The sequence below is a fragment of the Protopterus annectens genome, chromosome 10.part0 (genome assembly GCF_019279795.1).
Source record: "Protopterus annectens isolate FY-2018-M chromosome 10.part0, PAN1.0, whole genome shotgun sequence".
NCBI lineage: Eukaryota > Metazoa > Chordata > Ceratodontiformes > Protopteridae > Protopterus > Protopterus annectens.
The window spans coordinates 478,930,927-478,956,658 of NC_056744.1; the positions used below are offsets into that span (position 1 = coordinate 478,930,927).

Genomic DNA, 25,732 nt, shown 5'->3' on the forward strand with positions numbered 1-25,732 from the left:
TGACTTCAGCTAGAAGGGTGTCGGAGGTGCAAACTCTTATGGCTTCATCCCCCTTCTTGGACTTTCATAAGGACAGGGTGTCCTTGAGGACAAACTGTTCTTTTGTGCCAAAAGTGGTTAATGAGTTGTCCCTTAACCAGTCCATCATCCTTCTCCTCAAAACCCCAGTGAGAAGGTACTGGACTCTTTAGATGTACAGAGACAACTTAGATTTTATCTGGACAAGAATAAAGCTATCAGGAAATCTGATCAGCCTATTTGTGAACTTTCATCCCAGGGCTCTGTGTTTACCCGTTCCCAAGCAGACTATTTCTTCCTGGATTTCTAACACTATTTCTTTGTGTTACATACTCCATGGAAAGAGCATCTCTTCACCTGTAAAGGCCCATTCTACTAGAGCTGTGGCTTCCTCTAAGGCATTCTTCAGGGGCTTAAATAAAAACATCATCCTTGAAGCAGCCACCTGGTCTTCTACTCATACCTTTACCAAACTATACAAACTTGATGGCATCTCCAGATCCAGAGCCGTATTTGCTAAAGCCATTTTACATGGCTTCATTGAGAACTCCTTTGCTCCTTACACCTCCCTTCTTGAGCTTTGGCACTCTCCCTCAGGTTATGAATACTGCTGCAAGTGAATAGAAGGACATATAATAGTTGTGTAAAATCTTGCCATAACCATAGATGTCCTTTTCTTAACTGTTGCAGTATTCTATCCCTCCCTCCTTCCCCCCTGATCTGCTGTTTTGCTTGGATGTACTGACCATACAAATCCTTATTCTCTCATTCATCATGGGACATTCAGTTCTGAGGATGGTACATGAATACTTTGCTTTTATGGCCTACGTCTGACTGCAGCCTATGTGTGACGTACTGCGTACACTTGAGTAGTATAAGCCTTTTGTATACTGGCCAACATTGGGTCACCCTCTGACGAGAGATACCTCAGATTATGAATACTGCAGCAGTGAACAGAAGGAAGTCTATGGTTCTGGTAAGATTTTACACAACTACTCTTTCTTTCACACTGTAATGCTGGCGTCTAGCCTTGTGATACTTTTGCAGTATGTTGGTTTCTTAAAAATGATGCTTGCTTCATGTCTTGTGTTCCTTTTCCAAATATGAAACATACAGATAAAGTTTATGGTGATTAAGCTTGAAATGTTTTATCAACTTTTTATAGCTTCACTACAGGAGTTGAGCAAGTGCCAGCCAACTTTGTAAAAGTTTAAATGAAAGGCCACATAGCATAAGGATTATCTCAGGCAGCAAGCTCACTCTCTCACAGACATCCTGTCTTTATTCCATGTACAAAACTACATACAAATAATAACTTTGTCCAGGTGTCATGCACCCATTCAAACATTCATGAGATAGAATAGTGAGAAGAGTGGCCATAGTGATTAAATATAAAAAGATTGCAAATTGCCAGTCTTCTCATGAGCGACATCATGATATAGTGGGGACTGGGCATTTGCCCTTTCCCCACAGTATTGTGATCTCTGCTTTGATATATATAACTTGCAAAGGGTGTGAGGTGCAGGGACCTTGCGCTCCTCCATGCAAAATTTTAGTTTTTAAGCTTTTTTGTTTTTTGATTTGTTTTAAAGGTGTTCTAGAAGTTGGATTTCAAACACATTTGTTTGGGTACTTTGTACTCAGTGTTTTTTGCTTTGAGGAATCAATATAGAATCCTTTGTGCTATGTGTGATAACTGTTGCAATTTGATATTTATTGTTTATCTTTCAAATGTTTGTTATACAGTATCATTTTGTAGAATCATTGCATTGTAAATAGCGCAAACATCTGCATTTGTACTGTATTCACAAGTGTATCTTATACAAAAATTGTTCTAAAGCACCACTACAGTGTAAATAGCTCAAACTTCTGTGTTTGTGTTCTATTTGTAGCTAGTACTCCTTATCTGTACACATTATCACACTAACTGTATTATATAGAATATGAATACAGTTAAAACCAGTCCACCAACCTGTTCAAAAAATTTACTAAGATAATATATATATATATATATATATATATATATATATATATATATATATATATATATATGAGTCTAGGACGAATGCACATTTCACTGAAACTCAAATGACTGAACACAAATGACTGAAAGCACAATTCACTGAAAACTCAATTCACTGAAACACATTTCACTGAAAGTTATATATGGCCTTTTCCCCACTATAGTGCGACCCTGGAGTTAGTATATTTAGTAATGGTGTGTTGGGGGGCACTGACCCCACATCGGGGGTGTGGGGGGCATAGCCCCCACATATTTTAAGTATATATTATGTTCGGAAAAGAGTAATATTTTGGAATTGTAAGTATCCATGTATATAGTTCAAAATATTCAAAATATGTGGGGGGCTACACCCCTCCACACCCCCCTTACTATATATACTAACTCCATGGTTGCACTACAGTGGGGAAAAGGCCATATATAACTTTCAGTGAAATGTGTTTCAGTGAACTGAGTTTTCAGTGAATTGAGCTTTCAGTGAAAAGTGCACACTAATTTGACTTTCATTGAAATGTGCATTCAGTGAAATGTCCTAGACCCATATATATATATATATATATATATATATATATATATATATATATATATATATCTATATATATATATATATATATTTACATACACACACACACTTTATATATATATATATATATATATATATATATATATATATATATATATATATATATATATATATATATATATATATCTATATATATATATATATATATATATATATATATATATATATATATATATATATATATGGTCCCCTACAGAATTTTGAAGCTTAAAACTTCGAAATTCATATGATCGAAGATCATATAATCAAAGTTTTAAAACTTCGAAATCCTGAGCAGAGATCGGCATACAGCATGGAACGACAGATTTCCCTGTTCCTCGCTGTAGTGCGATCTTGGAGTTGGTATATTTAAGTAGCTGGGAGTGTGGGGGGTGCAGGGGGACTTGCCCCCTTCAAAACCATGTTTTGTGATGTGTTGACTGCTTTTTTGGGGAGGGGGTTCTTAATGTCGAAATTCTAAGATCTTGAGGTTCTGAGTTTGACATTCTGAACCTTGGGATTTTGGTATTTCGAAAATGAAGAAATGATCCAGGTATATATATATATAAATATATATATATATATATATATATATATATATATATATATGTACATATACATATATAAATATATGTATATGTATATATATATATATATATATATATATATATATATATATATATATATGCTTGTGTGTGTATGTATATATATATATATATATATATATATATATATATATATATATATATATATAGATAGATATATGGGTCCACTTCTTAATTTTGAAATATCACAATCTCGAGATTCATAATATCCAACCCAGAATCTCAAGGTTGTGATATCTCAAAATTAGGAAATAAAAAAAAAAAAGACGACACCTACTAAAACCATGTTTTTGCAGTGGGGGGGCGGGAGCCCCCCTGCACCTACCACACCCCATGCAACCTAAGTATACTAACTCTGAGATCATTGTACAGTGAAGAGAATGGTAATGTAATATATATATATATATATACACGCGCACACACACACACACAGATGTATGTGTGTGTGTGTGTGTGTTTGTGTATATATATATATATATATATATATATATATATGCATATGTGTGTGTGTGTGTATGTATGTATATATATATATATATATATATATATATAGAGAGAGAGACACACACACACACACACACACACACACACACACACACACACACACACATATTATGTGTGAAATTACTTTTAGAGTGGGCACAATGTTGACATCTGATGGTCAACACCATTTGGCCAAGAGAAACAGATGGTCAATATGTGCAAATGATTGGCTATTCCCAGACAGGGGAATATTCCCATTCTCTGGGGATTATGCAGTTGTGCAGTTAATATATATAATTAGCAGGGACTGTGGGGGGTTAGGGGTGTTTGCTCCCCTGCAAAAACACTTGCTGTATATTTAGCACACTCTGGGGTAATCCTGAAAGCATGAGCACTATGTATTGACATTCCATGTTTCAACATTAATATGTATGTCAATATACTGTTCATCTATGTTATGTGTGTTCAATGAGTAATTATACACACACACACACACACACACACACACACACACACACACACACACACACACACACACACACACACACACACATATATATATATATATATATGCACATAGATACTTGCATACATAAATGCACAAACCTATTTCTGTTTAGTGTTTTTTTCCTCATTATAGATGAGATTGGTTCAGAGCCTGTAGAAGCACTGCATAATTATCTTGTTTAGAAATGACAAGCAAGTTATAGTTGTGTTGTTGTTTTTAGATTCCTCAAGACCAGCATAGCTATGACCCAGCTCAGTCAGAGTTGCAGGAGATTACAACACTGTGTGTAAGTCCCTCTGAGGAGACCCTCCTTGCCAGCACAAATCAGAGCCAGCTATACAGCATCAGCTTTTCATCAGCAGAGATGGGAAAGGTAAAACCATGCTTGTTGCTTCCTGTTTTATTTTGCTGTGAATGCATTATCAGCTTGGAGCTTATATCTTATGTTGAATCATGTTGCTTTTAATGGATGTGAATTGTACTTTTCTTAAAAAAATATATGTATGTATCTGTATGTGTGCTCATGTATGTGCGTTTATGGTTTTATATATCATTGTCGTCATCATCATCAACTCCCCTTTTTCCATTTTTCTAAATGGGGTCAGGGTATTGTGTTAACTGTCGCTATTTCAGTGCTATGCTCCTACCTTCTTTGACACTCATGACTGAGTGTTATAGATCTTCCCTCACACAATCCATCCACCTGTTTCCTCGAGGTCCTCGTTTCTTCTTACTTTCTTCCTGTCTCCTTTCTCATATCTTCTGTATATATTTATATATACATTTTGTGTGTGTGTGTGTGTGTGTGTGTGTGTGTGTGTGTGTGTGTGTGTGTGTGTGTGTGTGTGTGCAAGACAGATGTCAAAGTATTTTAATATTTTCTACCATAGAATGGGTGCTAAGTATTTATTTGTTTTATTTGATTTGAGTTGTAAACTGATCGGGTCATTTCATTGTGTTTGCAAAGGCTTTTTATGAGAGATGCTGGAGACAAGTATAGAAAACATAGCCTAAACAAGTGTCACAATACAAAAAAATATAGTAGCAGCATAAAACAAGTGCAGTTATTGTCAAATTTTAAACAGAGTTAAGCAGCACACAACAATCCTCCTCCATCTGCACATTTAGAGCAGCTATGAGAAATCAGTAGGAAGGGCTTTTTCACTAAAGAAGTGGGTGTGGGGTACTTCACAATTTGAGAAGGCCTGTTACTTGAGTGCTTAGAAATTATATCTCATATGTTCTATTTTTGTCTTTTGAAGATATTTAGGGTTGAGGAGTATTGTGCATAAGTAAGCATTTGAGGAAGTAAGAGGTAAGTAACCAAAGCATCAAAAGCTAGTTATGTTGAAGATCTTACGGACAAAAATGTGCATAAACAGAGTTTGCATGAAGAAATCTGAAGGGCATAACATATATGATAATGTAGGAATGTGAGAGGCAAACAGATCTGCAAGGGGTAGCTGGGAATAGTAATTGTTTAGATCAGTCAGGAAAATATAGTGAGATTAGTCAAGTATTGTTTTTCTGTACCTGTGTGAACCTTTTTATCTGCGTTATTTTTAATATTTCCTGTGATTGAAACTCTGGTGTTTATTCTAAATAGATAGTTAGTATTTTCATGCTCTTTTATTATTTGTTATTAAATGTATTTAAACTTTTCATTGTAGCTGATCTTTTAGAGAATATTTTAACCTTTGAGAGTACTTACATTTATCTGGTGATACTGTGGCCACTCCTGAAAGCCTTACTGCATTGGTCAAACACTACCATTTGTATTAGTATTAATTTTACTCAATATAATTGGGTACCCTTGTAAGAGCCTTAGAGTAGCTGGCTTTGGAGTGTTCTGGTGGTAGTACCTACCTTATAGTCTGAGCAGAGGGGGCATAGTTGGTGAGTCTGTGCCAGCCTTTTCCAGGTATGTGTGTGTTTGTGTGTGAGTGCGTGTGTGTGTGCATGTCTGCCTGTATGTGTGCGTGTCTGCCCGTATGTGTGTGTGTCTGCCCATATGTGTGTGTGTCTGCCTGTATGTGTGCGTGTCTGCCTGTATGCGTGCGTGTGCGTGCGTGTGTGTGTGTGTGTGTGTGTGTGTGTGTGTGTGTGTGTGTGTGTGTGTGTGTGTGTGTGAAAATCAAATCTTAGAGTGTATGTGTTAGCTACTTGGAGCAAGAACTCAGAGCACTGGTGTACAGCGAAGGTGGTGGAGGACTTGGCTTGGAACACTCGCCTGAGGACTCAACTCTACGGCTGTGTCAGTGGGAAGTCTTATTTGGGGCCCTGGATTGAGACAGGGAAATCCAGCCCCAGGACGGGTGTGTGTTTCCTGTGTGCTCTTAAGGGAAATTGTGCTTGGTGCAGAGAGGTGCATCTGGAAATACTGTGTGTATCTATTTTTGTTCCAAGTGAACGTCCCTCAGTGGTGAGGATTCAGGTTGCTTGATTACTGGCCCAGAGCAGGGATGTCGCAGTAATATTTTTTGTTTGATGATATTTTTCTTTTATGGTATTTTACAATGGCTAAACTGAATGAATTTTAATGAATAAAATAACTGTTATTTTTTTAAAGTTCTGTGATCAGTTGAAGTATTGATGAGATTAACTATTTGGGTATAACTGTTAATGCCTTCAAAAATAACTTTTTACAAAGTTTTTTAAGAACTTTTTAAGAACTTAATTAGAGGAAATAAGTATTTAGATGTTATGAACATGCATCCACATCTCTTACTAAGAAACTTGTTAAGAGTCAGTTTACAATAACCTCCAGACCTATCACTAAAGATGATGATTTTTTTATGAAATATGACATGACAAAAACATTTTATGGAAAATTATCCTTCAACATATTGATCAAATGTTGTAAGTTACAGGAAGGAGAAAATGCATTTATGTCCTATTACTACCATTGTTAGTGGCAACCCCATTGTGAATAAGGAAGAATTTGGGAGTATTCCTTTTTCTATTGCATTCTCTCATGATTGCTAAGCAGTTAAAACAATGTTATAAAGTATTAGCATTTACTTAGGCCTAATGAAATATAAATCAAATAGTGGCAAATGCCCCATTTTTGTTGATAGAGCTTTTAATTTGAGAAATATGTTTGAAAAAGAAGATTAAAAATACAAAGAGGACCAGACCCACAAAATCACTTTTCCATGGCTTGGAAGAGAACAATGTAAATATATGGCTGGCAGTCCAGTGTTTATAACAATGTTATGGATAAAAACATTGAGGCAGATTGCAGATATACTTGTGAAACTAAACAAGTTGTATATCATGCACAATGATTGTCATGTAATCTGTTTTGTATAGGAAAAACAACCAGTTCAAAGAGTGTTTGAACATTTAAGAGATAGGACAAAGAATAAGAATTTAGCCAGTGTTTTATTTAAACAATTTTAAAACTGTCATAATTTTAAGAAAATCACTTTCTTTATACTGTATTAAGTCACAGTTGATATTTTGAATGGGGGTGTGTGAGTGACTCTAACACCTTATTACAAATGTATAGATTTGTGTGGCAGATTCATTTTAATGCTTTTGGGTCACTGGGCTCAATGAAGCAGCTAAGACTGGGTGTTTTTAAATGACAGACTATTATGATACCAATGAATTTTGTAATTGTATTTGTTGTGTTTTTGAAGAGATTATCTAATGGTAAGTTTGAATTAAGTGTCACATCATACTCATCATCTATTTGCGGCTGTTAGGGGTCGCCATAGTGGATCATCTGTTTCCATTTCATCCTGTCCTCTGCATCTTGCTCTGTCACACCAACCACCTGCATGTCCTCTCTTACCACATCTATAAACCTTATCTTAGGCCTTCCTCTTTTCCTGTTACGTGGTAGCTTCATCCTTAGCATCTTTTTCCCAATATACTCAGCATCCCATCTCAGCACATGTCCAAACCAACGTAATCTTGCCTCTGTTTGTCTCCAAACCTTCCAACCTGGGCTGACCCTCTAATATACTTATTCCTAATCCTGTCCACCCTCATCACACCCAGTGCAAATCTTAACATCTTTAACTGTGCCACATCCAGCTCAAACTCCTGCCTTTTTGTCAATGCCACTGTCTCCAACCCATATAACATAGCTGGTCTCACTACCCTCTTGTAGACCTTACCTTTCACTCTTACTGGTACTCATCTGTCACAAATCACTCCTGACACTCTTCTCCACCCACTCCATCCTGCCTGTACTCTCTTCTTCACCTCTCTTCCACACTCACCATTACTCTGAACTATTGATCCAAAGTATTTAAACTCATCCACCTTTGCCACCTCTACTCCTTGCATCCTCACCATTCCTCTATCCTCCCTCTCATTCACACACATATATTCTGTCTTAGTCCTGCTGACCTACATTCCTCTTCTCTCTAGAGCATATCTCCATCTTTCCAGGGTCTCCTCCACCTGTTCCCTATTCTCACTATAGATCACAATGTCATCTGCAAACGTCATAGTCCACGGGGACTTGTGGCTAATCTCATCTGTCAACCTGTCCATCGCCATTGCAAATAAGAAAGGGCTCAGAGCTGATCCTTGATGTAATCCCACCTCCACCTTAAACGTATCGTCACTCCCACCGCAGACCTCACCGCTGTCACACTACCCTCGTATATATCGGGTTTATATTGCCAAAGCAAAAAACCCTATGCGCGAATACCAAAACATCGACCCCTATACAGCGAAAATCCCGAATGCACTAAACCGTGAAAAAAAATATCGAACTGTCACAGTCGACCAACCCCACCACTCGCTACATACTACCTACCCAAACAAAATAAATAAACCACATACATACACTAACCAAACCCTACTTCTAACCTAAACTAAAGCACCAAAACCCTACCTCCAACACTACACTAAACCCCACAAACACAGCTATCTATGCACTCTCCTTAAGCCCTCCCTAACCCTAAGGTCCGTAACTACCGCACACTTCCCCTACACACATACACCCAAACAAAATAAATAAAACACATACATACATTTAAAAAAAACCCTACCTCCAACACTATACTAAACCCCACATACACAACTAACTATGCACTATCCTTAACCCCTCCCTAACCCTAAGGTCCGTAACTACCACACACTTCCCCTACACACATACACCCAAACAAAATAAATAAAACACATACATACATTTAAAAAACACCTACTTCTAACTCTACAGTAACTCTTACATACATTACCTATCTATGCACTTACCTTAACCCAAATCCTAACACTAAATTCCTATCTATCAAACACTTTCCTTACGGAGCTATACCACAGACAGGCCAACCAAAACAAATCGACATTTCGAACTTCGCGGTTTTGAACATTTGCGGTTTACGTACTTCGCGCAATACGGATCGACGTCTTCATATTCGCCTAAAGGAATCTTCGCTCTCGTAATAAGAAACCGTACATATCCTGTACCACTCTTACATACTTCTCTGACACTCCCGACTTCCTCATACAATACCACAACTCCTCTCTAGGCACCCTGTCATATGCTTTCTCTAAGTCTACGAAAACACAATGCAACTCCTTCTGATCTTCTCTGTACTTCTACATCAACACTCTCAGAGCAAACATCGCATCTGTAGTGCTCTTTCCCGGCATGAAACCATACTGCTGATCAATAATCATCACGTCCTTCTTAACCAAGCTTTCACTGCTCTTTCCCATAACTTCATGCTGTGACTGATCAATTTAATCCCTCTGTCATTACTACAGCTCTGCACATCACCCACATCACCACCCACATCATACTATTCTACCTATTTAAACCTGACTGGTATATTATTATGTTGTTTGATAAAGTTGTATGTTATAATGAATGAAAGCACTAACAATATTTTAATAAAAATGTACAGCATGGTATATCTTATATGTTTTCTTCATTTATGAGTTTTGGACTGTTTAACATGAGTAGCCAAATTTTGGATTTGATTATTTCTGCTTTTTATGTTTTACATAGCACTAAATGCAGATGTACTGTTCTTGCCGGCATATTAGACAGTGAGTTTGCCACGGAGCAGAATTGTTAACCTGTTTGCAACCTAGACATCTTATGCATACTGTTCTAGAATCTGGTGGGTGTTTTAACAGCCTGGGCTAGTTACTGACACTGGGATGAAGCTGTTAGATGAAGAAGTTTGTTTTTACTTTTATAATATAATGTGTCTGATGTGCTTTGTCTTGAGATTTTGGAATGGTATCATATAAATGATGACCCTAAGTTAGTTGAAAAAGATGTGTGTCCTTTTTCAAAAAGTGATGCTGTATTTTAGTAGTGAGAAAAACGTTGAAGATTCTGGCTGCAGATCAGATCTCTGCTGCAAGAATATAATTGTATGAGGGATATCAGCCGTCAAACAAATGTTAATCGCCAACCAGTTCTTTCTCAGTAATTAAACTTCTCCTTTGTTACAAAGAACTGTAATCTTGAATCATGGTTTTAAGGGGAGCCCAGCTATAAAAACTAATTTTTTTGCTACCCAAAGTAAGCCATCAGTCTACTGTTATTTGGTAGTTCACTTCTTCACCAGTCCTGCCAGAGCTACTTGATCATGGTGGTCAATACGTATTTCACTAAAGTTGCTAACAAATGCTTTTATGGGCATCATATCCCAACTAAAGTGTCCTTTAGTTAGTGTTTATTTTGTTTAGGGGAAGGCAACGTTACTCAAGACAGTGAATTTTACATTAAGTTTAGCAGTCAAACTTTGTTCAGAAGATCTTCTGTTACTCAGTCTATGCTGACAAAAGATTATAGTCTTTAGCTTTTACTTCTGCTTCTCCTTTACATTTCTTCAAGAAAGATGCTTATTTTTAAGATAAAGTATTTGATAAAACTGTGAAATCTTTGGTAAACTAACACAAAATAAGTAAATGAGTAGTTAAGTAATTAATAAATAACTAAATAATTGGACAAATAAATAAAGAATCTGAGTTGTCAAAACAAAGAAAAATTAAAAACATTGAGCATGTCATATCCTATTCATTCAGTCTGTCTAATCCGACATATGAGTCTTTTGAGCCCCAGCTGTGATCCAGTCCAACCGATTTAATAGTCTTTACTATAATATTACATGATAAAATCAGTACAAAATGAATAATAAAATAATTTGATTTGTTAAATTTGTTAGGTGATCCTAAGTGGCAAATAAGGTTAAATGCCACTAGTTATCCTGGAATTAATGACCATATTAGTTTAACCCCATTACTAAAGTTAAGATATATACTGGGCTAAAATTTCTGCCATAAAATTTGTTTTTATCTATACATTTTGTAACTTATATTGTTGGATTAACAAATCAAATTATTTTATTATTCATTTTGTACTGATTTTATCTTACATATTTTTATATGTTTTTTTTTTTTTTATGTAATATTATAGTATGTTTTTATTCATGGTTTTAGCTTATATATGTTTTTAGATATATGTATGGTCTGATGGGTAGTAATTAATCAATTAACCTGGGAGTGTTATAAAGGAAGTGGTTTCAGTATGATGTGTTAGTTCTGATGAAGTCTGTATAAGTTCAAGTTCTTCAGTTTATCTGGATTTTTGTTTGGCATCATGGAATCTTCAGACATCATGGAGCTACTACTCAAAATTAATGAACAATTGTCTGAGCATCAAATCAAAACTTTAGTGGAGCAACAACAGGCATCATCCCTTGGCTCCCCCCAAAATTTGGGTAGTCTAGGTAATCTGGGCTTACCATTAACACAGCCTACTCCCACAACAAGTAATAAGTCTGTTAATATGCCAATGAACATGTCAATGTACAGACGAGAAATGTTTTAGCAGCTAGTGGTTTTATGGAAAATCATTTGGATAAAATGCAGTGGAAAAATCTAAAATTTGATTTTCAGAATGGTTCAAATAGTCATAAAACAGGCTCAAAAGTTAACCTGACTTTAGTAGAACAATTAAAAAGTTTTGAAAAGAAATTGCATACTATGAAAAAGCTCCAGTTAGAAAATGGATATTTGAGTAGAAATATTGAACTAGAACTAGTGCCTCGGGGACTAAGATTATGGAGATATCCAAATGGTATTTCTGGGAACGAGGCAATGATCCAGGAAGTACATAGCTTTTGATCAAACAGGGTTGGAGTTAATGAGAATAATGATAAAATACAATGGTTATAGCTCGTTTAATGAATGAATTGGAGCAGGACAATGACACTATACTAAGTGATTTGAATTTCAAGCATTATTTAACCAATTATCAAAACATTTCACATACAGTTGAAAATGACTGTTATACTGTATTTATCATAATCAGAGGGTGTATCCCTTACATGGAATCAGCAACTGGTAATCTAAATGAAAAGAAAGGGAAATTATGTCATCATATGGAAGAGGCTCTGAGAATTACTCACAATGGATGAGAGAGGAGACTGAGAGACACGTGGACCAGGAGCCAGACCTAAGAAATGGGGTCCGGATTTTGCCAGGACTGGAAATAGAGAACATCAAGTGTGGGTGGTAGAATTGAAGATAAACTACGGTTAGGGAACATTGGCGAGTTAGCAGAATTTCAACCCATGGAGGTATTAACAGTAGTAATGGATGCTGAAGGGGTGGATGGAAAATGACTGATTCGTTATTACATGTAAGTATTTACCAGACTGTAGATACCACAATTCATGATGGTTTAGATGTAATGGTTTTATCTGGATCAAATTATTGTGATGCAAACAATTGTGTGACTATTAATGGAACAAATGAAGTTTATTTAAACAGTGAAACAAATTTTTAAGCCTGAGACGTAGTAATTACTGATCTGCATTTAGTAAATAATAAGGCTGGATTGCTATTTAATAGCAATACTGATATGAATAATGTTATAAACGTTTTAGAAGACAGCGAGAATAATTTAGACATTAGCGGGTTAATTGATTTAATACAAGATTATGTTACAGGCCCTAGTGAACCCATTATTATATTTAATTAACATGGGGATTTTAAAGTGTACAATTATTCTAGTAAGTCAATAGAGGTTAAACACGCTGAATTATTATCTAAAGGATTTACCTTTATTCCTGGTAGGAAAGGTAATATTACTTTATTGACTTAAAGTACTTAACTAGGAAAATGAATATTAAAATGAGTTTTTTACAGGATGGACACATAAATGCTAGTGTTCTAAAGAGACCTAGCAAATTTAATCCTATCACAAATAATACAGTGATGATGTTTGAGAAGGCCTGTGAGTTAGAAATGCGGGAATACTTCAAAGGCAATATGAATAACAAAGTGAAAAATGTGTATAGTAATTTGACTGATGATGAAGTTGTACTGCTTAATGAGCTTATCACAAATAAGGACATTCGTTTTATGAAGCCCGACAAGGGCAATGGAATAGTGATTATGGATAAAAATGACTACTCAGACTATATGTTTAGGATGTACACAAAACACACAAAACCAGGCAAAAATCTGTGCAGACTCCAAAGAAAAAATTCCACACTCTTCTCCAAATGAACTTCCTCAGAAACATTATTTACTTTAAAACAATTGTTTAAATACTATTTCCACAGGAAATGATGTCATTTAATCACAAAATATATTAATTCACAATTATTAAATACTTATAAAATTGTTTCTTTTAAAAAAAAATTAATTAAATATTAAATTTTGTTCTTATTTTGTCTCAAGACTTATCTTGTACAAAGTTTTTTCAAAAAACTGTATTAATTAATGTTGGTTTCTTGTCTCATTTGATCAAAGTTTTTATGTATTATATCTATGTGTTCTACTTATATTTGTCAGAAGTCCAACTATCTATATAGTAAAAAACACTTTAGATTTATCATTTCATTTAGGCCTGGTGTTTGATAAAAATAGAAAGAGAAGCTATACCACTTAGAAAAGGAGTAGCAAAACCTATTCTTTACTCAGAAGAAATATTAACAGGAGCACCAGTGGTTTGTAAGAATGCTAGCACTATGGATAAACAAGTGGAAGAATTTGTACCTATAGTCAATGAAATGTGGAACATCAAGTCTATCATTGAAAACAACTGGAAAGTTATCATGGGTGTAACAAACCTAGATTTACATATAAAGACAACCAATTTAAAACAACTGTTAGAATTGGGTAAAATGGTTGTACAAATAAGAAAGGGACATTAACACTTCATTTGTTACAGTTGAACATATGAATTACACTTTTGGGCCAATGAATATTATAACTGTAACAGTGAATTAGTAGTGTATCTTTTCATTTTAGATAGAATAAAAAGAACTTTTTCAGGAGATTTAAACAATCATTTAGAATGATCAAACACCAGGCCTAAATGAAATGATAAATCTAAAGTGTTTTTTACTATATAGATAGTTGGACTTCTGACAAATATAAGTAGAACACATAGATATAATACATAAAAAACTGATCAAATGAGACAAGAAACCAACATTAATTAATACAGTTTTTTGAAAAAACTTTGTACAAGATAAGTCTTGAAAGTAAGTAAAAGACAAAATAAGAACAAAATTTAATATTTAATTAATTTTTTTTATATTTTGTGATTAAATGACATCATTTCCTATGGAAATAGTATTTAAACAATTGTTTTAAAGTAAATAATGTTTGAATGAAAAGCTTAAATCCTATTTGTGCCTGGTTTTGTGTGTTATATGTTTATATGAAGAAATAACTTTAAATGAAATTCATGTGGCCTATTCAAAGATCGACCTGATGCTAAAGGATATGCTTTATCATGGACAAATCAATTAAATGGATTTTGAGTATTTGGTGAATAATTTTGGTCTGACTGATGTTTCTTTCAGACCGATTGTGGATGGTAAAAGGAATAAAACTTGCTTTATAAGTAAATATTTAGATTTTCATCTAAAATGTTCAATTACATTACTAAGGACTCATGGAATTTTTTATCCCAACTAAATGATGTGAGAATAGGCCCTTCAACTATTTTACTTACTATTGATGTTTGTAATTTATATTCAGTGATTCCTAATAGTATTGGGCTAGAATGGTTGGAGAATCAGCTAGATAAGATAGGGTCATTTGATCAGGATCAAATAAATGTTTTTGTATCCCTTATGGACATGGTATTAAACAACAATTTTTTTTTTTGAGGGCAGCTACTATAAGCAGGCTACTGAGTAGCTTATGTTATGTCCTATTGGGAACAAGAATATGTGTTTCAAAGTGATTTTAATAAATTCATCCAGAAATATATGCATTTTGGATGATATTTTTATAATTTGGGATGGTGACATTCAGAGGTTGGAAGCATTCCTGGAATATATTAACAGTTTTTTAAAATTTACCTTTGTTTATAGTTATACTGAAATAAATTATTTAGATGTCCATTTGACAGTTGATAATGATAAAAGGAGTCTTATATCAAATATTTATAGTTATTTGGAATATCAGAGCTGGCACCTGACACCCCAGAAAAGGGCTATAATTAAAGGGCAGATGGTCAGGGCTGCCAGAATGGTTAATAACTACTTAAATTTTGAAAAGGAACTAGATTTTATTACAGGAATGTTTTGAAAAAGAGTTACCCCCGACCCTGGTACAAGCTATTAAGGTGGAGATTATAGATAAAATAAAGGGAGGGATTTATCAGCCCATATTAAAAAATGGTACAGACATAGGTGAGTTGTTGGTTGAATTTGAAGTGAAAAAGGAAAATAAAATCAAGGAAGGTTTGTTTTTTATAACCACATATAATTGTGACACGGAATCTATGATGAGGATAATACAGAGGAATTGGGATTTATTGAAATTAGATACTAGTGTATATAGTAAATTAAGGGCCTCTCCTATTAATGTATATAGAAAGGATAGATCTTTTAAAAACTTATTAGAGGGTAGTAAGCTAAAACTGACATCTAGGTCTTGTATGGCAGATGTAATAAATGCAAGTATATTCTTACATCAGGAAATAGGATTAAATTAGGGAAAGAAATTATATTTATTAGTAGACAAAATACTAATGCACTGGCAAGACATATTAAGATAAATATTTGTATTATTCAGCAAGTTATTAAGGATAATCAAGGCATATATTGGATGTCCATTTAGATATTAGTGAAACTAGTTAAATGCCACTAGTTATCCTGGAATTAATGACATATTAGTTTTAGCCCCATTACTAAAAAGTTAAGATATATACTGCAAAAAAATTTCTGCCAAAAAATTTTTTTTTATCTTATCTTTTGTAACTTATATTGTTGGATTAACAAATCAAATTATTTTATTATTCATTTTGTACTGATTTTATCTTACATATTTTTATATGTTTTTTTTTTATGTAATATTATAGTATGTTTTTATTCATGGTTTTAACTTATATATGTTTTTAGGTATATGTATGGTCTGATGGGTATGTGTCTTTAATTTTGTGGGAGTGTAATTAATCAATTAACCTGGGAGTGTTATAAAAAGTGGTTTCAGTATGATGTGTTAGTTCTGATGAAGTCTGTATAAGTTCTTTTGTTTGCCAACCGATTTAATGCTCCAGCCTCAAGCCCTTACCCCAATTTTAGTTCCATAATGTCCTGCTCCTCCCTCACTCACTCATATCTTATTTGCTGCCTCTTGGAGTAACAAAGCGGATCTCTGCAAATAAGTGCTGCACCTCTTATTTGTGGTTCAGAGTTAAGTAAAGTAGTTATTTGCAGTCCTTTGACCTTGTTGTACAAAAGTTTATATTTGAAAACAGTTTAAGGTAGTGTATTGCTTATTTTTGTTTAGGTATTGGAGTACTTCTTTCTGTCCTTCCTCTTGTGGTCTTACATTATATGTTACTTTTGTTTTAAGTTCATAGGTTGTTACTAGGCTAAAGACCACTAGGGCTCTTACAAGCCTAGCCGCGCACTATTAACCATTTTGAGTCCTGAGTATTATGGTGGGTGTCTATATGGGAGGAGGGGCATGATAGTAGGGAGGTAACTAAGGATTTGTGGGGGGAGTTATTTAGGATAATACTTTTCTTATTGACAGCCTCTGTCCATAAGGGCATGGGGGTCAGCTTTGGGGTAAATTTATGATTTCCCATCCAGTTGTCAAGGTTTCATTTGAAAAGGGTCAGGGATGGGGAGCTTATTCCATAGCGCAAGGATCCTTTGAGACACATATCTGTGTCTCCAGCATGTTCTGTTTATGTCATAAGTAAAGTTCAGATCCCTGGATCTAGTGTTTTATGGTGCTATTTGTTTTGCACATGTGCAATATGTCCATCAGGGCTTAGACTGAGAAAGCCCTATCAGCCAAACAAAGTTCCCTCTCAGCAGCCTATAGGAGAATGAATATAGAGACAGAGATAGAGCATTTAGACGATCGGTGTAGGACAGAGTATTCATGCCTTGAATTCTCCTGGTGAGAAATCTTTGTGGGAGTTCCAGCTGTTGTAAGTCTGTGGTTGGTTACATGCCAAAACAGGCATTGTACTCAATGGTAGGTCTGATAAGGGCTGAGTAGAGTGGTACTATAACTTCTTTGGACCTGGATGCCAGATCCTTACCTATAATGATTTTCTTACTATCTTAGCTGCATGTTGATGAAAGGCAGATTGCTGTCTATGTATGTTCCTCGATCCCTTACTACTGGGTCAAATCTTAGGGCTGTTTTATCAATGGAGTAATTAATTTGGGTTGACAGTTTCCCAAAGGCATGATGATGTATTTTTGACACTGAGTTTTAGGCCATGGCTTTGGCACCAGTTATTTGTCTGTGTCAAACACTCTTGCAAGATGTTGGTGTATTGGGGGGAATCTGTAATGGTTCTCACTTTACAGTCATCTGTGAACTTGGTGGGCCAGAGGACTTGAACATTACCCTTGACTTTTGAGAAGTAGATGCCAAACAGGAGCGGGCCCAGCATGGAGTCCTGCTGTACTTCACTAGTGACCAATCCTGATTTTTTGAGTGCTGTCTTTATGCCAGCCAGCAATCCAGTGAGATATGTAGCGATTTATGCCTAGCTCAGACAGCCTGTTAACAATGTCTGAGAGGAGTATTGTATTGAATGCCTTGAACAGGTCAAGTAACGTAGTACGCATGGGTTTACCCTCATTCATTACCTTGGTGACCCTCGCAAAGAAGTCTGCCAGCTTAAGTAGGGATTACATTCCCTAAACAAAGCCAAATTGGGATGGGTCTAGTATCTTTACGTTACCAATGTCATTGCTTATCATTTCCATGATAATTCATTCCATGGCTTTGTAGACAGATTTGCAGTTACCTGTGTCAGTTAATGGTCCGCCATTGTGGAAGGGAATGACTATTGCAGTCCTCCTTTCACTAGAACATATCCTGTTCAAGGCTGTAGTTGAAGAGTGCCTGAAGTGGTGCTGATAGGTCTGTTTAGGAGGCAACCAGGAATGTTGTTGGGACCCATGGATGCAGTGTTCTTGCCTTTAGTGGGTGCTGCCAGAACCTGGTACCTGCTAATAGTTGGGGGTAGTATGTTGGAGGGGATTTTAGCTGGCTGAACTGGGAAGGAGTCGGGGGTGAAGTCGAAGATGAATTTATCTTCCAAAAGATTTGCTATGTTACCCTGATTGGTGAAGGTGGTACCATTCACTACCAGTTCAGCATACTGCTGTGTGTTACTTCTAAGGTTCCAGACATAGCTGAGGAAGGCCTTGTGATTGTCCTTAGCCTGTGAGGCTAACTTGGTCTCGTAGTTTGCCTCATTGGACTTAATTAGACATGTTAGGTCTTATTTATGGTTAATTCAGTAAGATAGCATTTGTCTTTAATGGAGTTGGTCTTCATGATTTTGGCTATGAGTTTTCTTCTTTTATTATATACCCTGTTTAGGTGAGAATTTCACCAGTAGGGTTTGTTTTGGGTTTAGTTCTGGTAGGTACCACAGCCTCTATGCAGCCATTCACATATTTGTATAGGGACTCTGATGAATTCTGCAGAGGAAGCTGTGGTCTCAGGGTTAGAGGGAGCTTTGAATTTTGACAGACTGTCACTTAATAGGATGTAGTTTGCCTGAGAATAATTTCTAATTTTTACTGGTTTAGCTGGGCTTTTTGGGATGATTTTTTATTTCAAAGGACACAGCTTTGTATGCAACCTCACTAGTGAGGACATGACATGGGGGTGGGGGTGAGGGATGCAATGCTCTCCCAAGTTGATGAGTACCTAATCCAGTATGCTTGATCCTGTGGTTGGAGTGTTCACTGCCTTTTCCAGGGTGTTTGCATTAATAAAGTCCAAGAAGCATTGTGCCTGTGAGTCTGATGCAGTGTAAGCTTCCATGTCTATACAGGGGTAGTTAACTCACCCATGAATAGAGTGTTTGGTTGGAAAGTGAGTGTCTTTAGTAGGTTTAGGTAAGAGTCATGAGACTACAGGGGCAAAGATGGTGACCTGTAGCTAGCCATGACATGGTGAAGGACTTTATCTATGGTTGTTTGCTCATGGATGAGCTCCATGGTATCATCCCTGTTCACCCAAACCAGAGGTATGTTTGTTGCTAACGTAGATTGAGACACTTCCACCTTTGGCCTCAGTTTGTGATGTTGTTGATCTAAATGTGTGGAAGGATAGGTAGCCTTGCATTGCCAGAGTACTAAAAGTCTCAGTCATGGCACAGATGTCTAAATTCGCTAGACTGAGGTGGGCTTGAAGGGTGTTTTTTTTTTTTTTGTTAGGGTCCTAGCATTCAGTAGTAATACCTTATGATTGCTTGGAGACTTTTTTCACTGTGCTGGTAGTTTTGTCTTTTTGGCACTGCCTAAAAATACTCTAAGATGTGGATAAAATTTTAGCCAATATCCAAAAACCCATGGGGACAGGTGTAGCCAATCCTTGATAAAGCAACATGGTCTGTTGACCATGTCCTCCCATGCTGACAGATATTGGATCCCGTGGAGTGACACCAGAAACTAAGCAAATTATTAAAATCAATCATTTTATGTTCACACTGTAGCATCATCCTTGGTGAAAGTAGAATGCTACTCATTGCAAGGCTTGTACCTATCTGTGACACATATTCCAAGAGATCCATTATGTCTCTTTTCATATAGTCCAGTGAGGTATGTCTTGAGTCACTTACACCCACATGGACTATGATAGAATCATATTGATACCTGGGGTGCAGGAACTTGAGTGTGTGCATGATATTGTGGATCCTGGCTCCAGATAGGTAACTAATAGATGTTAAGTTGTCTATCTCGCCTTCATTCTTGCTGGTTGGGTTCGGAGCCGATCCTCGGCTCCGACTCGGCCATCTTCAAAAGCTCGAGAGCTGTTTACCGGCTTGAGGCCTCCCCATATCCCATGATGCCTGGTGCTAGAAACCCAGATCTCGTTTGCCGCTTCTGCTGCGAGGTTGTCTTACTGGCTCAGGTCATATATTTTCATTGTTTTATCTGTTTTTTGACAAAAATTATTAGGGTTTTTAGTGTAGTTTGTTAGTTGTAGTTACAATTTTTCTATAGGATATCTTTGTTTACCTGAATTACCCTCCCCTTCAGAAAACTTGTTTTATTTAGAGAGTTCCCCCCCCCCAATCTCTTCCTTAAGTAGCCGTTTAAGTTAGAGGCTAACCTTTTAAAAAAAAAAAAAAAATTAGTATTTACCTAGTTTAGTCTTTCTTGTTTGTTGGTAGCATAGGATATTGTGTCTATTTCTTGGCTGTTTTTTTGAGTGTAGTAACTCGTGTGTGTGATAGTTATTATATCTTAAATTTTTTGTGTATTGTGTTTGGTGTTTCTTCCTTAGGTATTTTCAAGGATACCAAGGTGTCCGGATTCAAGAAGTGTGACTCATGCTGTCAGAAGATGTCTCTGACAGATGGTCACACTTCTTGTGTCTATTGTCTGGGCGCTGTGCACCTGCAGGACTCTTGTTCGGTTTGCCATGCTTTCAGCCCAAGAGTCCTGCAGGAACGTAGGAATAAGTTAATCCTACGGGGTTTACTTAGGCCCCAGGATTCACTGGCTAAGGCTCAGCCTGTGAAGTCCTCCAAGCCACCTAAATCTTTGGCTCCCAGTTCGGAGCCGTCGTTGGGTGAAGTTACTCCTTCTGCCTCGGTTCTGGCCAGAACCGATGTGCCTGCCTCTCAGTCAGTTCTGGCACGCACTTCGGAGCCATCGGGGAGTTGAAAGAGATCCAGGTCTCCCTCCCTGGAGTTGATACGTTTGGCTCCAAGGTCTCCTTTGCTCCAATTGGAGGGCAGTCATCGGTCCTCCCACCCTTCTCGGTCATCAAGGCTTTCAGATCACGACTTGGAGAGAGTGGTCAGTAGGCTGTTGAAATCGCAGGCCCTAGCAAAAATGTTGTCCAGCCCCCCTCATCAGGGTTCGGCTCCATCCATGTCTGCAGTTATTCCTCCTCCGACTCCTCCCTTGAGTTTGGAGCTAGAGTTCGTTGGGGTTCGAATCGTGGAACCGTCGGCACCGATACCTTCTCCTTCAGTTCCGTCGTCGGCTCATATCACTTCCTTGGTACCGTCCTTGGAGGGATCTGGGCACCGAGACTCCCTCGTCTGCTCCGAGGGGGCGAGTGGCATCAGACCCTTGTCCGACCCCGTTCTCCCCCTCGGAGCTTCGGCGCAGGTGAGCTCGGCTCCTACATTGGCTTCGGAGCCGTCCCGCTCGGTGTGGAGAGGGATTCCGATCTCTTCGGATCTAGAGCCTTCTCGGCATCTGAGCAGGGGCGCCTTCAAGGTCATGAGGAGTGTTCTGGCCCCTGAGTCAGCCCCACGATCATCCCCATCGGCTCCTCCCCCCTGCCTCTGCCCCTCCCTCCAGACCCCAAGCATGGGGAACCAACGCTCAGGACACCCTTTTTGTGTGTATCTTCCTCTTCCGAGGCCTCCATGACATTAGAGCCATCTCATAAGAGAAAGAGAGAGGAGAGGAGGTGATCACCCTGACCCCTGAGTCTGCCAGACAGAAGGGTGCCTCTGAAGATGTCTCCCTTCTCAGACATCCTTGAGATGCTTAGGGGGAGGGGGTGAGACTACCCCTGAGCCCTTCCGAGAGGATGAGTCGGTTCCTGATGCTTTTGGATCCCGACCTCTCTCCTGGGTCTGTCCACCTTCAAACCCACTGATGTGTGGTGGTTTCGGAAGACGCGTGGTCTCCTCAGACACAGTGGTGGAACCCCTCTTGAGAAGACCCTGGACTTATAACTGCACCGCAGGATAACAGCGGTGTTCCTTCCGAGATGAGTACTGTATTCCTGGTGGTCAGCTTTTCCATGAGGTCTCTGAATTATTTGTGCCACTTTTACCTGCGCCTTCAAATCTCTCTCCTAGCTTGGCTTGGAGAATCCTCCCAAGATCCAGGGGGCCCAGGGGGGGGCCAGGCTCCATCTCTCCCATCTTAATTCAGTGGTGGCTGTCTCCCAACTCCCTCAGGCTCATCTCAGCCGATGGTGTGAGTAAGAGTGCTGAGGCACAGGTGTTGCCCTAAAGGAGGCACACCTGGATGCAGCCATATAACCTTTTGGAAACTTTCAGAGCATCTTTCACCAACACCCCTTTGATGGTTCCTTTTGTGGATCACAGGTGAAGGACACCCACACACCTTACTCAGAGGTGTGAGCAGGAAGGCTGCTGTCTTTCTGCTGTAGGAGTCTGTTTCTAGAAAATCCCCAGGTCAGAATCCCAGGGAAAAAAGAGTGGAAGAAAAATGAGTCTTATCCAGGGGCAGAGGACAAGCCCTTCCCAGCATCCTGAAGGGTTGCCCAGCTGCCCCGCCTCTGGAGGCAGGGAAAGAAGATCGCTGTACCAAGAAGAGCCCAAGACATAACACACAAGACACAATGGGTATAGTCTGTTGTATCCGGAGGCTACAGAATTCCCTACCTCGTTCTCTCCTTATTGTTAAACAAGTCCCGGCCCAGATGTTCCACCTAATCTAAGGAAGCAAGTCAAAAGCAGTTGAAAAAAGGCATAACTGCTAAGAAATCCAGCAAGTCCCAAAGATCCGCGTTTACCCAGATTTTGGTACTGGGACTGGAGACCCATTCTGGATCTCAGCAGACTAAACAGGTCTGTGCAAAGAAAAGCTTCGGATGGTCACCGCAGTCCATATTATTTTTCTTTCTGGGTCAGGACAATTGATGTGCTCTATAGATCTTCAGGATGTACTACCACATCATGGACAGGCCACGCCAGATCCATCCAATTCCTCCAGCTGCAGCCCAGCTGGGAGCCAGCCATTATCAGTTCAGAGCCTCACCACAGCCCCCACAGTGTTCACTAAGGTTGTGCTGTAGGTTACGTAGGCACGAGATGGCAAGAGTTTGTGTTGGTGTTTCCAGTTTCCATATGGCATCTCACTGCCACCACCAGGCATCACCACTCATCAGACAGACTACACTATCAGACTATCAGACTTGCTCCAGACTAGGTATCACAATAAAATCTAAAAATCCTGTTCGATTATCACCTTCCTATCTCATTTAATAATAAAGATATGACATATACCACAAAGAAGCCAGCAGCCAGCCTTACAGTGATATGCAGTTGAAGATAAGATGCAATTCATTCTAAGAATTCAAGTCCCAAGGAATTCAACAGGTCCTGGGTCCTCCAATCTCTGGGTCTCATGGCAGCAGCGACATACTACTCTCCCTCTCTCCATTCCACATCTCCAGTGCCCTTTTAGCTCCTTTTCACAATGGATTATGATCAAGCTGCCCATGTCTCACATGATTATGACAAGCATGACCCCACCAAACCGCGTGGTGGGTGGACCATTCTCCCCCCACCCCCCAGCTGCCAGACTCCCAGTGCCTCCAGGAGCAATTTGACCTCCTGATCGGGTGGGGGCATCGGGCAGCATATCGAGGCAGAACAGGAACCATCACCATAGCCACCTACACTGCACACTACTTGGTGCAGATAAGCGTGCTTTTAGTATTAGTAATATTTTATTACCAGGACCATTGCAGTTCAAATGGACAATATGACAGTGCAGAGTTACATCAACCATCCCTGGGAGATCCAACGTCATAGCAGACAGGCTGAGCAGAGCAATTTCATGCCTCATGAGTGGTCTCTCAGGAAGTAGGGTATGGGCGGACCAAATCTTGGCCAATGGGGCTTGCCTTGCTTTTGATCTTTTGCCACCCAGCAAACAGCAAGTGCAGAAATCTCTTCCCTCTTCCCGACAGACTTCTGTATGCATTCCCTCCCTTCCCCTAATCTCCTGAAGCTAATAAAAAACTACGTTGGGCTGCAAAAATGATCTCATTGTTGACCCAGTTCCAGACCTTCTGATCCATCAATCTGGTGGCTGCACCAAATCAATGCAATCTCCACTGCACTGCTTGGTTCTACTTCCAACTTAACTAGCTTTCCTGATGATTTTGGAATTTCTTGCAGAACTCTTTCATGCTGGATCCACTTCCACTACAATTAGAATTCAGTTAGCTGCAATTTCAAATTTTCACATTGGTCTGTCGGAAAATAATATCATGTCTCATAAGCTATGTAAAGCCTTTCTCAAAGGGAATACTCTGCTCAGGCCCCCAGTGAGAGATCCTCCACCTCCATGGGATCTAAATTTGATTCTAGCTTCTCTAATTTTGCTCCCCTTCGAACCTGCAGCATCTTGTTCTTTGAAGTTTTTATCTTGGAAAACCCTCCTTCTGGTAGTGATTACTTCAGCCAGAAGAGTTTCGGAACTTCAGGCCCTTTGTATCTGTCCTCCTTACCTAGTGTTCCACAATGACAGGGTTGCTCTCAGGACTAATCCTTCCTTCCTTCCTAAGGTTTCTTCTGAGAATAACTTGAATCAGTCCATTGACCTTCCTGTGTTTTTTCCCAACCACTCCACAGGGCGGAATATAAATTGCATCAGTTAGATGTTCACAGGCAACTGCGATTTTTATTTGCATAGAACTAAGGACATCAGAAAATCGGACCAGCTTTTCCTTTCCTATGCTGAGGGTAAACAAGGTCTTCCAGTTTCAAAAGTAACCTTATCCAGGTGGTTGACTACTATCATCACATTCATCTATCAACTGAGGAATAAAGAATTGCCTGTTAAACCAAAAGGTCACGTCACCAGAGCTTTAGCCACTTCTGTGGCCTTTCAGGCTAGGTTGCCCATGGAATCTATTTGTGCTGCAGCCATGTGGGCCAACCCACATACTTTCATTTCACATTATAAGTTGGATGTGATTTCCAGGAGCAGAGCTGATTATGGTTCCACTGTTTTGAAGAGTTTGTTCCGATGAGCCACCCAGGATTTTAGGTGCTAGTGACGCTGTCCCAACCAGCAAGAATGAAGGCGAGATAGACAACTTAACATAAAGAAGTTATGTACCTACCATAATGTTCTATGTTAGTTGTCTTCTTCTCGCCTTCTTTCTTGCATCCCACCCTCCATCCCCCTATTCTAATAGACCGAGAAGAGTTCCTTATGGTTTTTCACTGGCTGAGTCTTCTCTGGCTATTCCTCTCTGCCTAGTAGCCTCTCTGGTAGGGTTTATGCATTATAGGATAGGATTCCTTCCTTTTTATGTCTGCAGTTAGACTTACCAAATGAGATCTGGGTTTCTAGCACCAGGCA

General features: G+C 38.4%; 1 protein-coding gene across 1 annotated transcript in view; it reads left to right on the plus strand.

The window, feature by feature from the left end:
• CFAP57 (cilia and flagella associated protein 57) overlaps nt 1–25,732 on the plus strand; it is a 1,240,893-nt gene that overhangs the window by 288,301 nt on the left and 926,860 nt on the right. Inside the window, exon 6 of the mRNA XM_044085374.1 lies at nt 4,417–4,569. Within this exon, the coding sequence (XP_043941309.1) occupies nt 4,417–4,569 (153 nt within the window). The remainder of the gene's footprint in view (nt 1–4,416; nt 4,570–25,732) is intronic.